This window comes from Thalassophryne amazonica, chromosome 16 (assembly GCF_902500255.1).
Source record: "Thalassophryne amazonica chromosome 16, fThaAma1.1, whole genome shotgun sequence".
In the NCBI taxonomy this organism is placed as follows: domain Eukaryota; kingdom Metazoa; phylum Chordata; class Actinopteri; order Batrachoidiformes; family Batrachoididae; genus Thalassophryne; species Thalassophryne amazonica.
The window spans coordinates 16,481,378-16,502,664 of record NC_047118.1 but is presented as its reverse complement, the minus strand read 5'-3'; the positions used below and the strand labels follow the sequence as shown (position 1 = coordinate 16,502,664).

At 40.8% G+C, this 21,287-nt stretch overlaps 1 protein-coding gene across 1 annotated transcript in view; it reads right to left on the bottom strand.

Moving 5' to 3' along the window:
* Nucleotides 1-20,847, bottom strand: part of baiap3 (BAI1 associated protein 3) — a 127,825-nt gene extending 106,978 nt beyond the window's left edge. The window contains 1 exon segment of the mRNA XM_034190164.1: nucleotides 20,714-20,847. Coding sequence (XP_034046055.1) covers nucleotides 20,714-20,847 — 134 coding nt within the window.
* Nucleotides 20,848-21,287: the final 440 nt, after the last annotated feature.

Sequence of the window (21,287 nt, the reverse complement as noted above, 5' to 3'; positions counted from 1 at the left end):
TATCCAGGGTTGGGACCAGGAAGCAGAGTTGTAGTCTTATACACCTCTCTGCAGCTTCTCTCCCCCTGCCATCCCCTCATTACCCCATCCCCGTAGAGACGGTGCCTGCTCCCAGACCACCAATAACCAGCAAAAATCTATTTAAGCATAAAAATTCAAAAAGAAAAAAATAATATAGCACCTTCAACTGCACCACAGACTAAAACAGTTAAATGTGGTCTATTAAACATTAGATCTCTCTCTTCTAAGTCCCTGTTAGTAAATGATATAATAATTGATCAACATATTGATTTATTCTGCCTTACAGAAACCTGGTTACAGCAGGATGAATATGTTAGTTTAAATGAGTCAACACCCCCGAGTCACACTAACTGCCAGAATGCTTGTAGCACGGGCCGAGGCGGAGGATTAGCAGCAATCTTCCACTCCAGCTTATTAATTAATCAAAAACCCAGACAGAGCTTTAATTCATTTGAAAGCTTGACTCTTAGTCTTGTCCATCCAAATTGGAAGTCCCAAAAAACAGTTTTATTTGTTATTATCTATCGTCCACCTGGTCGTTACTGTGAGTTTCTCTGTGAATTTTCAGACCTTTTGTCTGAATTAGTGCTTGGCTCAGATAAGATAATTATAGTGTGCAATTTTAACATCCACACAGATGCTGAGAATGACAGCCTCAACACTGCATTTAATCTATTATTAGACTCAACTGGCTTTGCTCAAAAAGTAAATGAGTCCACCCACCACTTTAATCATATCTTAGATCTTGTTCTGACTTATGGTATGGAAATTGAAGACTTAACAGTATTCCCTGAAAACTCCCTTCTGTCTGATCATTTCTTAATAACATTTACATTTACTCTGATGGACTACCCAGCAGTGGGGAATAAGTTTCATTACACTAGAAGTCTTTCAGAAAACGCTGTAACTAGGTTTAAGGATATGATTCCTTCTTTATGTTCTCTAATACCATATACCAAAACAGGGCAGAGTAGCTACCTAAACTCTGTAAGTGAGATAGAGTATCTCGTCAATAGTTTTACATCCTCATTGAAGACAACTTTGGATGCTGTAGCTCCTCTGAAAAAGAGAGCCTTAAATCAGAAGTGCCTGACTCCGTGGTATAACTCACAAACTGGCAGCTTAAAGCAGATAACCCGTAAGTTGGAGAGGAAATGGCGTCTCACTAATTTAGAAGATCTTCACTTAGCCTGGAAAAAGAGTCTGTTGCTCTATAAAAAAGCCCTCTGTAAAGTTAGGACATCTTACTACTCATATCATTCTCTTTGGCTGCTTTCAGTGATGCCGGTATTTGGTTAGACTCTTTCTCTCCGATTGCTCTGTCTGAGTTATTTTCATTAGTTACTTCCTCCAAACCATCAACATGTCTATTAGACCTCATTCCTACCAGGCTGCTCAAGGAAGCCCTACCATTAATTAATGCTTCGTTCTTAAATATGATCAATCTATCTTTATTAGTTGGCTATGTACCACAGGCTTTTAAGGTGGCAGTAATTAAACCATTACTTAAAAAGCCATCACTTGACCCAGCTATCTTAGCTAATTATAGGCCAATCTCCAACCTTCCTTTTCTCTCAAAAATTCTTGAAAGGGTAGTTGTAAAACAGCTAACTGATCATCTGCAGAGGAATGGTCTATTTGAAGAGTTTCAGTCAGGTTTTAGAATTCATCATAGTACAGAAACAGCATTAGTGAAGGTTACAAATAATCTTCTTATGGCCTCAGACAGTGGACTCATTTCTGTGCTTGTTCTGTTAGACCTCAGTGCTGCTTTTGATACTGTTGACCATAAAATTTTATTACAGAGATTAGAGCATGCCATAGGTATTAAAGGCACTGCGCTGCGGTGGTTTGAATCATATTTATCTAATAGATTACAATTTGTTCATGTAAATGGGGAATCTTCTTCACAGACTAAGGTTAATTATGGAGTTCCACAAGGTTCTGTGCTAGGACCAATTTTATTCACTTTATACATGTTTTCCTTAGGCAGTATTATTAGACAGCATTGCTTAAATTTTCATTGTTACGCAGATGATACCCAGCTTTATCTATCCATGAAGCCAGAGGACACACACCAATTAGCTAAACTGCAGGATTGTCTTACAGATATAAAGACATGGATGACCTCTAATTTCCTGCTTTTAAACTCAGATAAAACTGAAGTTATTGTACTTGGCCCCACAAATCTTAGAAACATGGTGTCTGACCATTTCTTCCTGTTAAAAGGGAGTTTTTCCTTCCCACTGTAGCCAAGTGCTTGCTCACAGGGGGTCGTTTTGACCGTTGGGGTTTTACATAATTATTGTATGGCCTTGCCTTACAATATAAAGCGCCTTGGGGCAACTGTTTGTTGTGATTTGGCGATATATAAAAAATTGATTGATTGATTGATTGATTGATTGATTGACCAGATCCTTACTCTGGATGGCATTACCCTGACCTCTAGTAATACTGTGAGAAATCTTGGAGTAATTTTTGATCAGGATATGTCATTCAATGCGCATATTAAACAAATATGTAGGACTGCTTTTTTTGCATTTGTGCAATATCTGTAAAATTAGAAAGGTCTTGTCTCAGAGTGATGCTGAAAAACTAATTCATGCATTTATTTCCTCTAGGCTGGACTATTGTAATTCATTATTATCAGGTTGTCCTAAAAGTTCCCTGAAAAGCCTTCAGTTAATTCAAAATGCTGCAGCTAGAGTACTGACGGGGACTAGAAGGAGAGAGCATATCTCACCCATATTGGCCTCTCTTCATTGGCTTCCTGTTATTTCTAGAATAGAATTTAAAATTCTTCTTCTTACTTATAAGGTTTTGAATAATCAGGTCCCATCTTATCTTAGGGACCTCGTAGTACCATATCACCCCAATAGAGCGCTTCGCTCTCAGACTGCAGGCTTACTTGTAGTTCCTAGGGTTTGTAAGAGTAGAATGGGAGGCAGAGCCTTCAGCTTTCAGGCTCCTCTCCTGTGGAACCAGCTCCCAATTCAGATCAGGGAGACAGACACCCTCTCTACTTTTAAGATTAGGCTTAAAACTTTCCTTTTTGCTAAGCTTATAGTTAGGGCTGGATCAGGTGATCCTGAACCATCCCTTAGTTATGATGCTATTGACTTAGACTGCTGGGGGTTCCCATGATGCACTGAGTGTTTCTTTCTCTTTTTTCTCTGTATGCACCACTCTGCATTTAATCATTAGTGATTGATCTCTGCTCCCCTCCACAGCATGTCTTTTTCCTGGTTCTCTCCCTCAGCCCCAACCAGTCCCAGCAGAAGACTGCCCCTCCCTGAGCCTGGTTCTGCTGGAGGTTTCTTCCTGTTAAAAGGGAGTTTTTCCTTCCCACTGTTGCCAAGTGCTTGCTCACAGGGGGTCGTTTTGACCGTTGGGGTTTTTCCATAATTATTGTGTGGCCTTGCCTTACAATATAAAGTGCCTTGGGGCAACTGTTTGTTGTGATTTGGCGCTATATAAATAAAATTGATTTGATTTGATTTGATTTGAGAGAGGCACAATGGGGCACATACTGCCTGGGTGCAAGGTGGCACATGGTGCATGCACATGGCATCATGATAAGGTCCTCAGAGCCCTGGCTAACGTCATGGAGCATGAGAGAGTGAAAACACGCAAAACTCACAGGAAACCAGTTCCGCCAATTTAATTCAGCAGGGAGGGGGAGAAAACACACCCCTCCAAGAAGAACAAGGCAAGCCTCCTGCAGGCAGCTCAAGTATGGGAGATTAGCGTTCCAGAGGAGATGTGAAGTTATACGACTGATCGATGAACGTCAGTTAGCGCTGTCAGACTTTCATTCACTTGCTGCTTCAACCATATGAAAATGCCGTCACCCACACGATGTTTTATTCACACGAGAAGACAAAGAGATTACACAGGCTCACCGGATGTCTAGCAGAAACACGTCTTATGCCAGTGTTGCAGACCAAACAGTCCGCCCCAAAAAATCGGTCTGCCTTTTGCATCTGTGCATGTGTCATGTCAGACCACAGCAGCACGTCTGAGATGGAATCTCTTCACCCAAAGCAATCAAATAGATTAATGGGATTATTAATCATTAGATGATAAAGGTAAAACCTCTTAAATAATTCTGAAGTCAGTTTTAAGTAGAAACTCATTCCGTGATGCTTTGAAATGTCCGACGCGCAGTGAACGCATCAGCTAGCAGCTCGTTTAGCTGTGGCGCTCTGATCACTTCTGCCACCTTTTATGATGAAATAATGATGAATTTATGTAGAAATAATTGTTGTACAAGAGCTTCAATATCTGTCGTTGGAATGCAGTTTGAAGCAGAAACGAGATGTTAATCTGTGAACCTCATCATCGGGGGACCGATTTTTAGGGGGACTGTTTGGTCGGTGACACTGGAACTCTGCTGAAACAGACCTCTCGCATGAATCACGGACCGTGAGACAGTGCAAAATTCACAACTGCGAAACACTGAATCGGCCATGAGATCCTGCCCAACAACATCCAAACTTCCCAGAGGTCTGAGGAGGAGAAAAAGATTATGCTGATCGAAGTAACGGTCCAGTGGGAAGATGGATGTGAAGACTCCTGAGAGATTAAGAAACTTAAGACATGAAGAACCTTAGTACCATGAGCTAGTCCCAGAATGATGTGATAAAGGATGGTAGGCATGGTTAGTCTTCATGGACATTGGCTGCAGCGGTTTCCCGGCTCAGTCTGTGTAGCTTTGAGAATCCTAGGGAAGGAGATGACATTTGTAGATCATGAGGCAGGCAGCAGAGAGAGAGCTCAGTGGGAGATCCTGAACTGGAAGCCAGGAAAAGATGGGCAATGACTGACCATCATTGCCCGTCACCGAGGAGGTTGTGGTTCAGGTTCAAAATGTCATCTTTTCCTGGCAGGAAAGGTGCAGTAACAAAAAGGTGACTGAAAGCAGTGGCATCAAGAAGCATCTTTATGGTTTTAATAGTTAATAGCTTTCAAGACTCAAATTCCTTCAGAGTTGTCTGGGTGTCATGGTGGCTTCAGTCACAAATTTCCTTCGTGTTTTTGAGAATTTTCTTCCCCAGATAGATTTTTACCATGCAGATTGTATTTCTTAATAATTGGTATAAATCAAGTCCAAGACATATTCAGTGATTTGGAACTGTTCATGTATCCATCCCCTGACTTGTCTTTAAAAGGAAAAGTTGGTAAAAGGCTGAAAATGAGATTTTTATATTAAAAAAATGCTTTCTATTACTTTTAAGCTATGGCGTTGCCAATAACTTAAAAGTAGGGGAGGTGATGGTCTAGTGGTTAAGGTGTTGGGCTTGAGACCAGAAGATCCTCTGTTCAAATCCAAGCCTGACTGGGAAATCACTCAGGGCCCTTGTGCAAGGTCTTTAATCCCCTATTGCTCCCGGTGTGTAGTGAGCACCTTGTATGGCAGCACCCTCATATCGGGGTGAATGTGAGGCATTATTGTAAAGCGCTTTGAGCGTCTAATGCAGATGGAAAAGCGTTATATATGCAGTCCATTTACTAATAAGGTCACAAACACATTACAAACTGCATTGTCAGACTCCATCAGTATGACACATTTAGGTCACATTGCCTGATAATTCTTAACATGGAAACATTGTGAAATAGTCTTGGGAGGCACACATCGACAGTGACTGTTGGTAATGTTATGTTTTGGCTAAAATGGACTCCATGGGAAGGACAGCTGGTATAGACAAAAGTTTCCTGTGATCTCTTTCTGTATTCTTTGTGAACCATATTAACCCACTGTGGTGAGCAAGGATGTGTGCAAAATGCAAATGATGTTTTCCGTTTCCTCCAGGTGTGAGTGAATATATCCGAACTCCCACCGGCCACAGTTGTCATGGTGATAGAGGGAGGGAGTAGCTGGCTAAAGACTTTGGGAAATCTCACCATCAACCCTCTCACCTTCCACTCAAATGCTTTGCCAAGCGTCTTCCTTTTGGTTTGGATCGAAATCATTAGGAATGGCTGTTCTGATGTGAGCCGCATCATCATAACCTTCAGGATGTTGTCTGGCTAACTGCCCCACCTCCGGCCTTCGTCATCCCCCCCCAGCTTCTGTCTGCTTCCTCTCCTCTCAGCCAGACCTGTCACATTATGCAGACGAGGCATCTACAGAAACCCCGTCATGCTCCTTTATTAGCGTCATCGCATCACAGCAGGAGTGTGGCAGACCATCCCAGCACCGACTGACTCTCCCTGTGGTGGAAGAGCGGATGGCACAACACTGGAGCTATTGATAAAGACAAATGACATCCTTGCTGGGAAGTCTGGTCAGATTTTTGTTGGTGCCAATCCCAATGAAGCTTGAAATCAGAATCAGAATCAAATTTATTGCCAAGTAACTTCTCAAATACAAGGAATTTCAACTGATGTAATTGGTGCATAAACGACAATAAAAGAAAAGGAAAAAAATACTGTTAAAAATAACATAGAGGAATGGGGCTGTGCCAAAGCATGCAGATGTACAGTACCTTTCAGTGCAGGGATGATCAATCTGTACTTTCTGGAAGTGAAGGAAGGGGCAGGGTAAATGGGAGTCTCTGGCATTATGGCATTGTTTATAAGTCTAGCTGCAGATGGAAAGAAACTGTTTTTGTGTCTTGAGGTTTTAGTCCTGATGGACCTCAGCTGTCTGCCAGAGGAGTGGGTGACAAAAAGTTTGTGTCCTGGGTGAGAGGGATTGGCCACAATCTTCCTTGCTCTCCTCGGGGCCCTGGAGGTGTACAGGTCCTGTAGGGATGGCAGACTGCAGTCAATCACATTCTCTGCTGCGTGGAAGATACGTTGCAGTCTGCTCCTGTCTTTTGCCATGGCAGCAGTGTACCAGATGGTGATGGAAAAGGAGATGAAGGACTCAATGATCGCAGTGTAGAAGTTCACCATCATTGTTTTTGGCAAGTTGAGGTTCCTCAGCTGCTGCAGAAAGTACATCCTATGTTGTGCTCTCTTGATGAGAGAGCTGACGGGTGGACATATTAAATGAAAACTGCATTCCCTAACAAAAGTAAAATGATCAGTCTTCATCATTTATGACTCATTTTAAAAGTGGACCCAAAACACCGTGCTGTACCTCTCTGGTTAATTTTCAGTCTTAAGAATGCCTGAATTTATTACATTCTGGATTGGATCCATTTGTTCCATTAATTGGACCATTAATTATTCCATAATCATATTAACATTTCAACAATAAATGTTTTGCTCATGTGTGTTTATACATGAGCAAAACAAACAAACAAAAAACATTTATTTCAAAGTTGCACCACAGACACTTGAATGGAACTGTTTTAAGTTGCAGTAGTAATGTATCAGTGGAATACTAGAGCTTTATTTTCACTGCAAGGGGACAATTTGCTGATGTAAATACTATATTCAAAGGCTAAAATGATTTTGAATCTTATCTGTATTTATAATGTAAACAAAATGCTTTTTCATAAGAGTTACAAACTGGATATTTAGTGAGAAAGACTAAATCTCAAACTGAATATGTAGTGAGAGACAGAGAGAGAAAGTGTGTAATACCTTAGAATATTTTGCGCTTCAGCTGTTTTGCCCACGGTTATCATACAATCATTCGGGTTCATGTTTAAGTGGACACCTCTGTTCAGTGTCTTCATGGTTCCATAAGCTCTTTGAAGAGACTCACTTCTGACGGCTCAGTCCAAGAAGTCATTAAAAACCTGTTCTTAATCCAGGAGATTTGCAAGCTTAGACACTTCTGTCAGTTTCATGAAAGCTGCAAACAGGGCAACCATTGACCCCACAAAGACTATAACATAATCTGCAAAGTCGAGGTTATTGAAGCATTCCTCACTGGCAAACAGACTGTGCTCATATTATTTCATGACCTGGCACAATGCTCAGCCCAAGCAAAAACTGAATTGAGGAGGAGGCAGAACACATCCTTGATGGACCCCAAAACTCAAAAGTAAGACATGAGCGACAGCAACTACTCCCCACAACACACTCAGGCATTATTCAGACTGCTGTTAAAAATAAGATTTATGTGGATATCCGAGTTTAATTTGATTCTATGATGGAAGTCTATACAGTCAAAAGTCACACAAAATCCAACTTTTCTGAATCCATTTCAAGCCTCATTCGTAGGTAGCTTGACATGCAATTCAAATCACATTTTTGCAAATCTGTTTTGGTCTGAATGCTTGGATTGAATTCCTGGAGTGTTTTATTATGTCTGAGTTTTCAGCATAAAAAGCTGACATGGGGGAGCTTAACTTGGAGACAGCTGTGCTGAGAAATATACACTTGCCTTGCAGTGCACAACCACTGCCGCTTCAATGTCTGTCTGCTCCAATTAGTTTTCATTCAATGCTCACTCCAAAAAAGAAAGCAAGATTCAATATGCGACATGTTTACATGGAGGTGATGTCGAGATCCAGGGTGGGGGTGGGGGTTACACGTGCATGCACACACACGCACACACACACACACACACACACACACACACACACACACACACACACACACACACACACACACAAAGCCCAAACTAACTTTTTTAAACATCAAAAATATTTTAAAATGTCAATACATATAAACTCACCATAAGCTTTGATTAATTTACAGACAGGAACTTTGCTAGGTGAACATTTCGAATGCTGAAATCATATATCCTGGAATGGAATTTTGCAAATTCTGTAGGTGACACAGGACTTTAACCCTTGGCATGAGGAATGTTTCAGCTTGTAGCCGTCTTCTCCATAGGGAAACATCAACACATAATGCAGAGGGTCATAGCTCCTATGTAGCTTTGTGATCGCTTGCAGTTCACCATCACACTTCCAGATGACTCTCCAGGTATGATGACAAACACCTCACTCGCTTGTGACAGATTGTACCATCGGACATGTTCAGGTGAAGGGTGTTTTTTCACATGTATGATGTATATGACGGCATGGTGGCTTAGTGGTTAGCACTTGTACCTCACGGCAAGAAGGTTGTGGGCTCGCTACCCGGCCTTTCTGTGTGGAGTCTGCATGTTCTCCATGTGTCTGTGTAGGCTTCCTCTGTGCACTCCGGTTTCATCTGGAGTGGGCACTCAGGTGCTGGACTGTGGCTGGCCACTGCTCCTATTGGTTGGATTGTGTCTAATTGTAATTAGGAAAGATTAAATGCAGAGGATAAATTTTGTTGTATATATGTATATGTACAATGTCAATAAAATATATTATTATTAATGCAACTTTGCCTTTTTCGCAGAAGAATCCTGGTCGCTCCTGCTTCCAACAAACTGTAAAGCACAATAGACATCTTCGGCCAGTCTCATACAGGTTTAGTACTTTGCGTGATTGTTGTTCAGTTGGAAGTTCTTTTCCCTGGAAGTGTTCAACATCAAATAACACCCCAAGCCATCTGTTGTTTTTTGAAGCTAACTGAAGTTGCATACGTCTAATGTTCAAATGGGTGGTCTGTAGTGACTGTCTATGAATTCTGTGTCCTGCTATGTTAATCTCTAGTTCATTAGCTCTATACATTTGTGACTGCCTGTGAATTTGATGTGTTCCAGTAGTTTCATTCATGTTCATTTGCTCGATACTTTTGTGACTGTCTCGGGAGTCGATGTGCTTCAGCGTCATATTCTCTCTCCACAGTTCGATAATCGCTGTTTATCCTGGCCCTCAGCCTTGATTCAACCTTCTTAGATGTTTTACTTAGTGAGGATTTTCATTTTGTCAGAATTTCCACAAACATTCATGGTTCTGGCTGAACGTCCTGTTCGTTGTGAGAAATGCCGTGTGTTTGGATTCAGTGGCGATTAACGCTCCTGGCCAGATGGTGGCGGCAATGCAGCTGTCAGTGTGTCAACCGCCATAAAATTTCACAGAATAAGAGTTGTAGCTAGTTAGCTTGCTAATAGTTTTGATTGAGTTGATCGTACGTAATGCCATCCTAGCCACGAAGACATACGGGAGTGGGATGGGAGTGGGACTGATTTTGAGTGGGAGCGGGATGGGATTGGGAGTCATCTTTATAGGAGTGGGACGGGATGGGATTTATTTTTTTACTCCAGTCCAGGATTGGGACAGGATGGGATTTTTTTTTCTGGGAGCGGGATGGGACGGGAGTGAAAATCCACTCCCGTGTCATGGTCTAGCACAGAATGAAGTGATCAGATAAGCCGTTTCAGCGTGATGCGGGAACAGAGGGACAGGTGGACATTGCACACACCCGTCCAGATGGTGGCGGTAATGCAGTTGTTGGTCTGGCAACCACGATAAAATGTCATAGAAGAAGAAGAATTGTGGCTAGTTAGTCTGTTAATTCTTCTGTCTGAGTATGTAATTCTATATATCGTACCTACCTTGAAATTTTTTCCAAGGTAAAAATTTATGAAATTGGAAACTAGTGTTGGCAGAAGTTTGCACGCTACCAGTGCGGTGCTCTAGTTTTTCTAATCAATTTGTTCTCATTTAGTTTAAAATTTACTGAAATGCTTGAACTATAGTTTCCCACTGAAAGAACAAATCAGTAGCATAACTTAAATAAACGCCTAGTCGTGTCTTGCAAACAACACAACTAGTTGCTTCTGTGAAGGTGACAACAACAATGAAGTTCAAACTAACAGCGGTTCAAAGATAAATATAATATGACAGTGCATATGTAGTAATTAACATTGCGGAATCTCTGTTGTCTACAGCATGAAAGACAATGTGACACCAGCATGCATTTCAATAACATCATAAGATGATTTTTAATCAGATTTCACATGCTTGTGGCTGACTTGCATAATATAACACTCCTACCATACACACATATCTGCATGGCAACAACCCTCCCCAAATGCTACACACATGAGTGTTATTCAAACTACACAACTGATTTAGCAACAAAATGTTGTAGGAAATAATTCAGCGTGAAGATTATAGTTGTAGAAACCACAACAGACTTCATAGAGTAGCTTTTGAGGAAAAACAGCAGCTTGACATAAAATTACTTTGAATGTTTTTACTCTGGTGTGCTTCACATTTCTGTTTAACAGTTTTCACTTGGTTATGCAGCACAGGTCAACAACTGTCTGAATACCTGAATCATTTTACACAAATAAAGGGCACCTTTAGTGCCCTTTATTCCTGCAAGATGAATAATTTGCAAGGAACCTCTGATTTATTATCTTGTTATATTATTCATTATAAAAAACTGGAACGTACCATAATACTGTGGAAAGCATGTAAAGAAGAATTTTTTTTTTTTTTTTTTGGTTTTGTTTGGTCAAGTATTAAAACTTAGAGTGCTGAAGGGACAAGCCAATAAATGATTAGGAAAATAACTTGGATTACTTTGTTGTCTTTCTATGTGGTTTGCTGAAGTAAAATACACAAATTTAAGATTTGAGATTTTTTTGTTTGTTGTGTTTCCTTTGCAAATTGAAAATTATGATGAACATTCAAAATTAACATCTAATTAAGAAATTTAAAAAATAATTACATACGAGTAATAGTATTGGTCCTATAAAGTATGGTTCAAAAATACAGTCATAGTCGTACATTTACATCCACTAATCATGGACGTGAATGTCATGGTAATTTTGGGCTTACAATGATGTCAAACTGTTCTTTTGTCAGGGTGGAATAATTGCACAGCATACATCATTTGTAACTCTAAAAAAGAAGAATTGGGTGCAGAAGTTTGAATTTATCTAAGGATATTCTCTAATTTGAAGTTGTTGCGAAATGGCTCCAAGAGACTTGAATACTGGTTAGTCCAATGAGTGCTGTCAATACACACACACACACACACACACACACACACACACACACACACACACACACACACACACACACACACACACACACACACACACACACACACACACACACACACACACACACACACACAATGACAATCCCCTGTTTGTACGATAGCATACAAGGTAATAAAGTCGAGTGCAAGTGTCAAGATGCCTTGACATTTGCACTCATTTTGGCTCCGCACTCCCACACACTTCATTGTGACAATGCCACCCGCTGTGTTCCCAGCTGGATGCTGTGCTTTGTGCGCTGGAAGCTGTGTATACAAAATTATTATTTCATAGCGGATTAATCATTTTCTCTGAGTTTGGCTATTGAAAACACCTCTAATGGCTTCGGGAATCGGACTTTCATCTGCAGTTTTTTTCTCACTCTCCCTCCTGCACTTTGTGAGGTGGAGAACGCATTTGGAATAGTCTAAAAGGTAATTATTACCTCCACCAAGGAGGTTATGTTTTCGGTCATGTTTGTCTGTCTGTCAGCAGGATAACTCAAAACGTTTTGAACGGATTTTGATGAAATTTTGTGGAGTGGTTGGAAATGACAAGAGGATCAAGTGATTAAATTTTAGTGGTGATCTGGATCATGATCCGGATCCCGATGCTAATGCGTTAGCATGTCTACGGCATTTTCAATGTTAAAAGTTAGCATTAAGCAGTTGCAGCTGTCATAACATTCGGGTGCATTTGTTTTCAAATTGTAATATTTTTCTTGAATTTATTTTTGTTTAGGGTTAGCCCTCTGTCTGTCAGCAGCAGGATAACTCAGAAAGTTTTGAACAGATTTTGGTGAAATTTTGTGGAGTGGTTGGAAATGACAAGAGGATCAAGTGATTCAATTTTAGTGGTGATCTGGATCATGATCCGGATCCCGATGCTAATGCGTTAGCATGTCTACGGCATTTTCAATGTTAAAAGTTAGCATTAAGCAGTTGCAGCTGTCATAACATTCGGGTGCATTTGTTTTCAAATTGTAATATTTTTCTTGAATTTATTTTTGTTTAGGGTTAGCCCTCTGTCTGTCAGCAGCAGGATAACTCAGAAAGTTTTGAACAGATTTTGGTGAAATTTTGTGGAGTGGTTGGAAATGACAAGAGGAACAAGTGATTAAATTTTAGTGGTGATCCGGATCACGATCCAGATCCAGGAATTTTTTAAAGGATTCTTCACCTTGAAGGATAGGGGGAATTTTTTAGCATTTGTTTCTCCTCATTGAATAAACTTGTTATTAGAAAATAAAAAACTTGTGTAGTTCATGCAGTTTCTCTTTATAAATACATTTGCAGAAGATCTAAGGGTTTAACCACTGAATCTGAAACATGACAGTAGATGCGTGAAACGACGTGGAATAAGTCTCTTTGCCAAATGGTATTCCATGTGACGTCAGTGACCCTATGGCCTTGGCGGAGGTTTGCGCTCTCCGAGTGCTTCTAGTTTGTAATGATTATATTGTAATAGCTTGGTAAAACAGTTGCATGTTCATTCCTTCGTATGAGCTTGTTATAATCGTTCAGATGAACTGTGCTATAATGCGGTGCGCTGATGCAATCGCTCGCACTCACGTGCAGTGATTTTAATGATTTGCGCAATGTTCACATACTTAATGCGTGACAAAGCTTTTGAACATTTCAAAATTTTCTTTGCGCACTTGCATGAAGCCACGCACAGTTTACAATGGTTTACAACGACTTTACACTCCTGCACAGCAGACTGCCTGCAAGTGCGCAGATCAAACTCGTGCAAGCGTCAAGGCGCCTACACTCAGCTATTGTTAGGTGAGATAGTACTTCTTTAAATATAAATGCTTTTGGGGTTTGTGATCTAAAAATGCCAATCATGTTTACACTGTCTTGTGCATTTGTACAGACTTGACACCCAGAATGCATGGAGATATAAATGCAATGACTCCAATTCCAATCTCCAATATGTCAGTTTGTGTTCTGAGAGCTCTGATTAGACAGGTGCCTGCACAGCTGGCGTGGACCGAGGAACCCTGTATCTTACCCTATCTCATTTGCAAATTCTCAATTAAAGTGAGATCGCAGGCAGGTTACAGCGGGATGAATGGATAACAACGATCAACAGAATGTCTCTTATGATGAGCATTTATGGGATGTGCACATCTTAGGGTTTAGTGCAAAGGCTGTGTCACTCACTTGGGAAACGACAATAAGCAAGATGCTTCAAATGAGCACAAATGCAGTTGAATTAGAGATGGAAAGTTTATAAATGGAAGTCAGTAAAAGACAAAAAAAAAATGCACATTTACAAAAACAGCAACATAGACATTTTCTGTAGCTACAGTAATGATCCTCTAAATCCAAATCAGATTATTGCTCAACGCAACTGAGGTTATCTTCTTTGTTAAAAATAGACGTTGTCGTCATTACAAGTATAAGTTCACACTGAGGCAGCAGCCTGTATTTAGGTTGCTATAGAAACCTCAGGTTCATAGTATTAGTTTTGGCTTAAAACATCAAATGAAGCTGCAAAACAAGCCCCCCCACCCCACCCCCCAACACATACACGCACAAAAGAAGAAGAAAAAAGAATAACCTAATTCCTGATCATTGTTGTGCTAAAATTTGCTGCTTCCGCCACTTTTGTATGCTGATACACAAAAATAAGGCTGAGGAGAGTGATGTGCTACCACTGTCTTGCTTGGCGTGCTGCCATGGCGACTCTGTCACATACATTTTTTCAAAACCCCTTGTAATTTCTCACGTTGTAAGGCACACATGCTCACTGAGGAGGGGAATGTGCACATGGTCAGGCAACAACATCTTTGTTAATTTTGGTGATGTGGCAAACATGTCTCATGCTTTTACAAGAGCTCTAGTTATTTTTATATCCAAATTAGACAGCACTTAATCAGAATCAGAATCGACTTTATTGCCAAGTAAGTTCTCACATACAAGGAATTTGAGCTGGTTTGTTGGTGCATAAACAACAATAAAAAAAGGAAAAAGAAACACTTCTGTAAGAAGTAAAAGAGTCAAATAGACAAACTATATTCACTGTAAAATAAATAAATATAACATAGTGGAATGGGGCTGTGCAAAAGCATGTGATTGGTGTGCAGATGTACAGTACCTTTCAGTGCAGGGATGAGTAATCTGTACATTGTGGGAGTGGGGGCGGCAGGATAAAGCATGATTTATAAGTCTAGTTGCGGCTGGAAAGAAGCTGTTTTTGTGTCTTGATGTTTTAATCCTGATGGACCTCAGCAATCTGTCAGAGAGGTGGGTGACAAAAAGTTTGTGTCCTGTGTGTGAGGGATCAGCCACAATCTTCCTTGCTTGCTTCAGGGCCCGGGAGATGTACAGGTCCTGTAGGGATGGCAGGTTAAAGAGTGCATACCTCCACCAAGGTCTAACAGTCCTCAGTTTAGCTTCCCTTAACAGACTAGTAAGAACATGTTGGGGTGCTGTTTCTTAAAAGTACAAAAAACATGGAAATCTGGGGTCTTGTTCATGAGTGGGGGTAAGTTGGAGCCTGAGATTGATAGATGGATTTGGGGTTGCCTCTGACATTTTACAGACACAGTGAACAGTCACTCATGATGAAGGAAGAGCTGAACCAGAAGGTGAGACTCTTGATTTACCAGTCGATCTGTGCTCCTATCATCACCTATGCTCATGAACTTTGAGTAATGACCAGAAGAACGAGGTCATGGATACAACCAGCAGAAATGAGATTCATCTGTTGGGTATCTGGGCTTATACTCCTGCACAGGGTGAGACGCTCGACTATCCAGGAGGGACTCAGACTAGAGTCCCTGCTTCTTCACATCAAAAGGAGCCAGCTGAGGTGGTTTAAGCAACTGGTGAGGATGTCCTTTGGTCGTCTCCCACATTTAACTGGGAGGAGGCCCCAGGGAAGACCCAAGACATGCTGGAGGGCTTATATTTCCAAGCTGGTTTGGGAATGCCTTGAGATCCCCCAGGAAATGCTACAGGGCTTGGGCAAGGATAAGGAAGTGTGAGGATGAGCTACTTGGCCTACTGCTACCACGACATGGACCCTGATAATTGGCAGAAAATGATGAATCAATGCAAATCAAAAGAATATTCATTTAAAGTGATTGTGGGTGTGTATCTGCTTCCAAATTGAGTTAACCCAGGCTGATGTTTTGACAGTATTGTGTGCTGCCTTGGTTCCTGCCTGGTCCTGCCTCTTCTCTCTCTGTGTTTCCTGGTGATGTGCCGCGGAGCTGATCACTGCACCTGTCACTCATCATTTCCAGCCGTATATAAACCCCAGTTCTACGGTTCCACCTTCACCAGAAATTCAGTTGTCACTCCTCAGTAACCTGGCCTCTCTATTTTTGCCTAATAGAGTTTTGTATGTCCCCACTCAGTTTTTTGGAGCTTTCACGCTCAGTGCATTCCTAGCCAGCCATCTGTAATTTCCAGCATTTTGTGCGCAATCAGATTATCTATCTGTTTGTACTGTGAGCGCCCCATGAGTGCTCCTACTGTGCTTGCTTGCAGCAGCACGCCCCTTACCTGCATTTGTTCCTCACCTCCAGTGATCATGCATCTTGTCAGCTCCGTGGGCTGCCACCTGGCTCCAATTATCATCTCCATCTCCACACCTCTCCACTCTGATCATCCCGTTGTCATCCATCTTGGTTCACTCCACTCCACATCCCTGGTTCTGGTTCCAAAGGACTGTGGCTCCCTGTTTCAACAGCAGGCCAGCCTGGGTCTCCATGCTCCAGGTCTCAGCAACATCTCCAAAATTATTGATTGCACATTTGCTCTTGTAATAACTCCATTTGTTTCTTTCATTAACTCTGTTTCTTGCATTTGGGTCCTTTATTTCAGTTTGGGTCCGACAGTAACAGAAAGATGCAAATCAAGCTTTCTTTGCAACCACCCACTCCAGCAGGTGATTTCACTGATTAACATCACTTTGAGCAGAGGAATCAGTTAATCAGTTACTCTGCTTTAGAATCTGTCCTACCTTCTTATACTTACACTTATCCTCTTCTGCTGGGAAATGTTTAGGCCATTTGTACCCCTTAGCAAATTCGCCAATCAATATACAGTATGCACTATTGTACTTATAATGGTCAAATAAGGCTGACAGGTGATATTTGTATTGTCCCAGGTACAACATTTCTCCAGTCTGGCCTTGAAACACTTTAGATTAAGGTGCCATCAGAACATGTTCCATTAGACGATTTTATGTATTGGTTGCTCGTTCTAGGAAGAAGTCATTCTTTTGTTTTTTTCATGGGCTATCCTTTCTGTAGTCGTAGTTTGTGTTCTCTGGTACCAGTGTGAGAGATATCTCTTTTGATGTAGTTTCCGTCTACTCTGTATTTGCCTGTTATAAGCTTAAATATGTCAATGAGGTCTCCTCTGGCATGTCAATGGTATAGACCAGAAAGGACCAAGGGGGTGCAGGTTTTCTTTGGAACCATCCACTCCACCAGGTGATTTCACTGAATAACTGATTCCATCTGATCAAAGTGATGTTAATCAGTGAAATCACCTGGTGGAGTGGATGGTTGGAAAGAAAACCTGCAGCCTCTTGGCCCTTTCTGAAATCAGTTGAATACTCCTGGTATACGCGTTGTAACTTGAACATTCCTAGCATCTGCTCATGTGGTAGAGTGTTCAGTTGCGGTACTAACTTTGTAGCCCAGCCCGGTACATTTTCCAGTAAAAAATAGTTTTTGTACATTGGTACCTATGCTAGGTATATTTGTATTCAAGTCTGAATCTCACTAGTGCTGTCGAGATACATCACACTGTTGCCATCTAGATGATTATCAGTCCTACATATCATCGTGAGAGTTCTATTTGCTTTTCCAACATTTTATGTGTCTCCAAGAAGTGAATTTATGATCCAGTGAATAGCAATGCTGTTCTTCAGAATACCTTATAGCAGTGTTTCCCAGTCCTGGTCCTCAGGGACCCTTAACCTGCAAACTTTCAATTTCTACCTGCCCTACCCAGAGCTAATTGGTTCAGTTAAGTGTCTGTAATCTCTTGATTGACTGAGCACACCTTAATGAGCAAATCTGCTTTTACCAGATTATCTCTGACAGCAGTCTCTTTTAACCAGTGCTATACTCAAGTCCACCTCCCCCGAGGCCACGGCAGAGTCTGAGTCTTAGGTTTCCAAGGCCAAGAATGAGTTAAAAACAACTCTATTCCAAGACCAAGAATGAGGCCACAGCATCCGAACCTGAGACCAAGGCAGATACCAAATATTATACAAAGTCTATCTTAGTTGCCGCAGCCCGTTCTCACAGACTAATGTAATTTCAAACCACAGCCAAGTGACTTGGACAGTGATGATCGTCAGCGTACCTTCGTGACACATTACCAGGGCGAAGATGTATAATAATGCTTGGGTTGTGACGAGGCTGTTTCAGAAGATTTTTACATTAGTATTTGTAGATATAGCGTAGCGTAGTATATATCTATGTGTACTTGTAGTACTGTGGTGACTAGAATACCATGCATTCAGGAATTGCGCACATAGACGGGGCAGGAAGTAAACAATGTGAGAAATAGGTAAAAAACAAAGGAGTGCCCTTGAACCGGCCTCGGTTTATTCTTTGAGGCCAGGCCAAGACCAAAGCCAAGTCATTACATAGCAAGGCCAAGGCATAAAAAACCTCTAACACTGTTCCTAACATGAAAGTCATCTACATTTCTATGTTCTAGTCCACTCCTAACGTGCAGCTGGGGTTTAAACTGCTTAAATGTAAAAGTTTCATTCCACAGCTGTTGGAATCTCTCCTGAATGGCTGATGGAGTAAATTCAATATGGTAGGAGACCAAGTGCAGCATCCTGTATGACAATACTACCTGACATTTCAACGGTACAATACATATTCTGGGTAAAAAAATGTACACTAGTCATAATAGGGACCTCAGATGAATGGTGGAAAAATGGATGGATAAATGGATGACAAAATCATGAAAATGTCATTTTTATTTAGTGCTTTTATAAAATTTAAAAGGCATCCAGGTCAGATCAAGCCTGGATGATCTGAATACACCCGCTTCCATGAAACAAGAAAAATCTGAATTCAGCAAATAAATACAAATGATTAATTGGAAGAATCCTAGAAAAGGCAGTGTATCAATGAAAATAAATTAACATGGGAACATGATACTTGCTAACGCCAGGCGACTATAAAACAGGCTAACATTAATTCTGACCACGTCAATGACCTTTAGGTGTCCTCACATCTTTACAGAAAGAAAGATGCTCATCTGTCTGTGTCCTACCAGTCTTGCTCAACAAATGTAAAATATCAAAAATACATAAATTCATAATAAAAAAATAAAATAAAATAAAAGCCCTAACTCTATTCAAATCATAGCAGACAGAGTGCAGCCCCTCATCCTCTGCTGATCAGTTTGCTGGCTCCTCTGGGAGGTGTTTTTGTTTGTTCCGGTGTAGAACATCATAGCTTGATTAGTTTAACACCGGACTCATTAATCCAAGATCATGTCATTGGATGAGGGGTGTTACCTGGATACGAAGGATTACCAAAAGAGACTGAAGCTACAATTTCAAAAATCACAAATTGGCTCAATAATAAAAAAATGATTTCAAAACAATCCACAATATGGATCTGGGCCTGGATCTGGTAGTGGATTAGTAACAAGACATAATTTCATAAGATCATTATGGATAAGATGAAGAGACAGAAAGACAAACACACAAATCTGATTGGCTTATCGTCATAGCTTTTTCTACAATATCCAGTCAATAAAATGTTTCCAAAATGCAAGAATTTATGCAAGGCATCAGAAGACTGGTGCATATCTTGCACACTCTGCACACCACAATATAAATTTTCAAGTAAATATACATGCAAAAGTCTGTAATGGTGTGAGTCTGTGTGACTTCATCATATGACTTCTGCATGACTTCATTATGAAGTCATTCATCCCAAATGATCACAAATATATTAATGACCAATATATGCTTAAGATCATCTTTCTAAGCTTCTTGGTTGTTGAGATATGAAAGAGATTGACAAGTGTTGAGCCTGACCCAGACAAAGTAGGGTGTGGTTCATCATTATTTGCATCATTATAATGTTGAGAAATGTTGGTTCCTCACAATGCAAAACATGTAGAACCATGACCTACTCTCTCAATTGCCCCTTGTATACAAAAAAAGGTGTTTTTTGGACCATGTTTTCCTTGATGTTGACTTTTGACCTTTACCAAAACTACTCCAAAATCTAATCACCTCTTGACATCTATCCAAGTAATATTCCCATCATGTTTGATCCATCTAGGTTTATTGGTTGTTGAAATATATAAAAAAGATATTTTACAAAACACATTTCCTTTAACATGAGCATTTTTCTCTATATATACCCTATATTCTTCCTCTACACATGCCCAAAGCATCTCAGTCTCTCGTCTCTCCAAATCAACGTACCAGCGTCATCTCTAATCCTGTCCATCCTCCTCAAATTTCAAAAGCCCGGTGACTCCATTCTCAGCATCCTTCTCTAGATATACCCCACATCTCTCCTCTACACATGCCTACACTCTTTCCAAATCAACATACCCGTGTCGCACCTAATTCTGTCCATCCTCCTCAAATTCCAAATTTCATGTAAAATGTACATTTCATTACATTTTTTAAGTTATTGAGCCTGTGCTAATACATTTATCTTTTCAAATAACCAGGCATGACTGGACTTAACACGTTTTCATCAGGTAACCAACAGCGAGCTGCAGTGAAGTATTTATGAACACGCTGTGAAATTAATAACGCAAGAGCATCCACAAAACCGAACGTGTTGCTAGGGAGCGGGATTCTGCTTTTAAGCCAGTCCTGAAATATTCTACATGAGGTGATGAAACCACTTGAAGGTGTGTGTAAGCGTGCATGTGTGTGTGTGAGCCTCTGACTGACCTGCGAGGTGAGAGGTCAGGACAGTGTGCGTGCAGGCTGCTGGAAGAGGGTGGCGACTCCCTCCTGCCTCTTAGAGACTGGCTCCTTTGCACCTGCCTCAGAACACTACTTTTCAGATCCAGCAGGGTCGTCATGTTCTTTCACTGTCAAAAACAATAACAACAACAACAAAAAACATCCAAATATATATCAGGGCTTTGTGACTGTTTCAGATTCTGCTCCCTGCAGCAGTGAAAGTCTGAAAACCTCAAAAACAGAGATCGGTGGTTTATACAGCCTGTTGTTCTGTTGCAAAAATCACTTTGCTTCACATGTGGGATCATGTTTATGAAGCTGGTTGTTTCCAGAAATATATTTGGATCGGAGGATTCTTCTCATCTAATCAGCTGCATAATCATCCCCTCGCTCGTTTAACATAATTACACTCTTCCTCGGCAGAAGGTGTGTTCTATTTCTATCTGATGCCACGGGGGGCTCACAATTAATCTAACACCTTTTTGTCTGGCCAGTTCAGAGTCAAGACACCATTATTTTGGGGGATGAAATTAGTAGAAAATAAGTAAATTAACCTTCT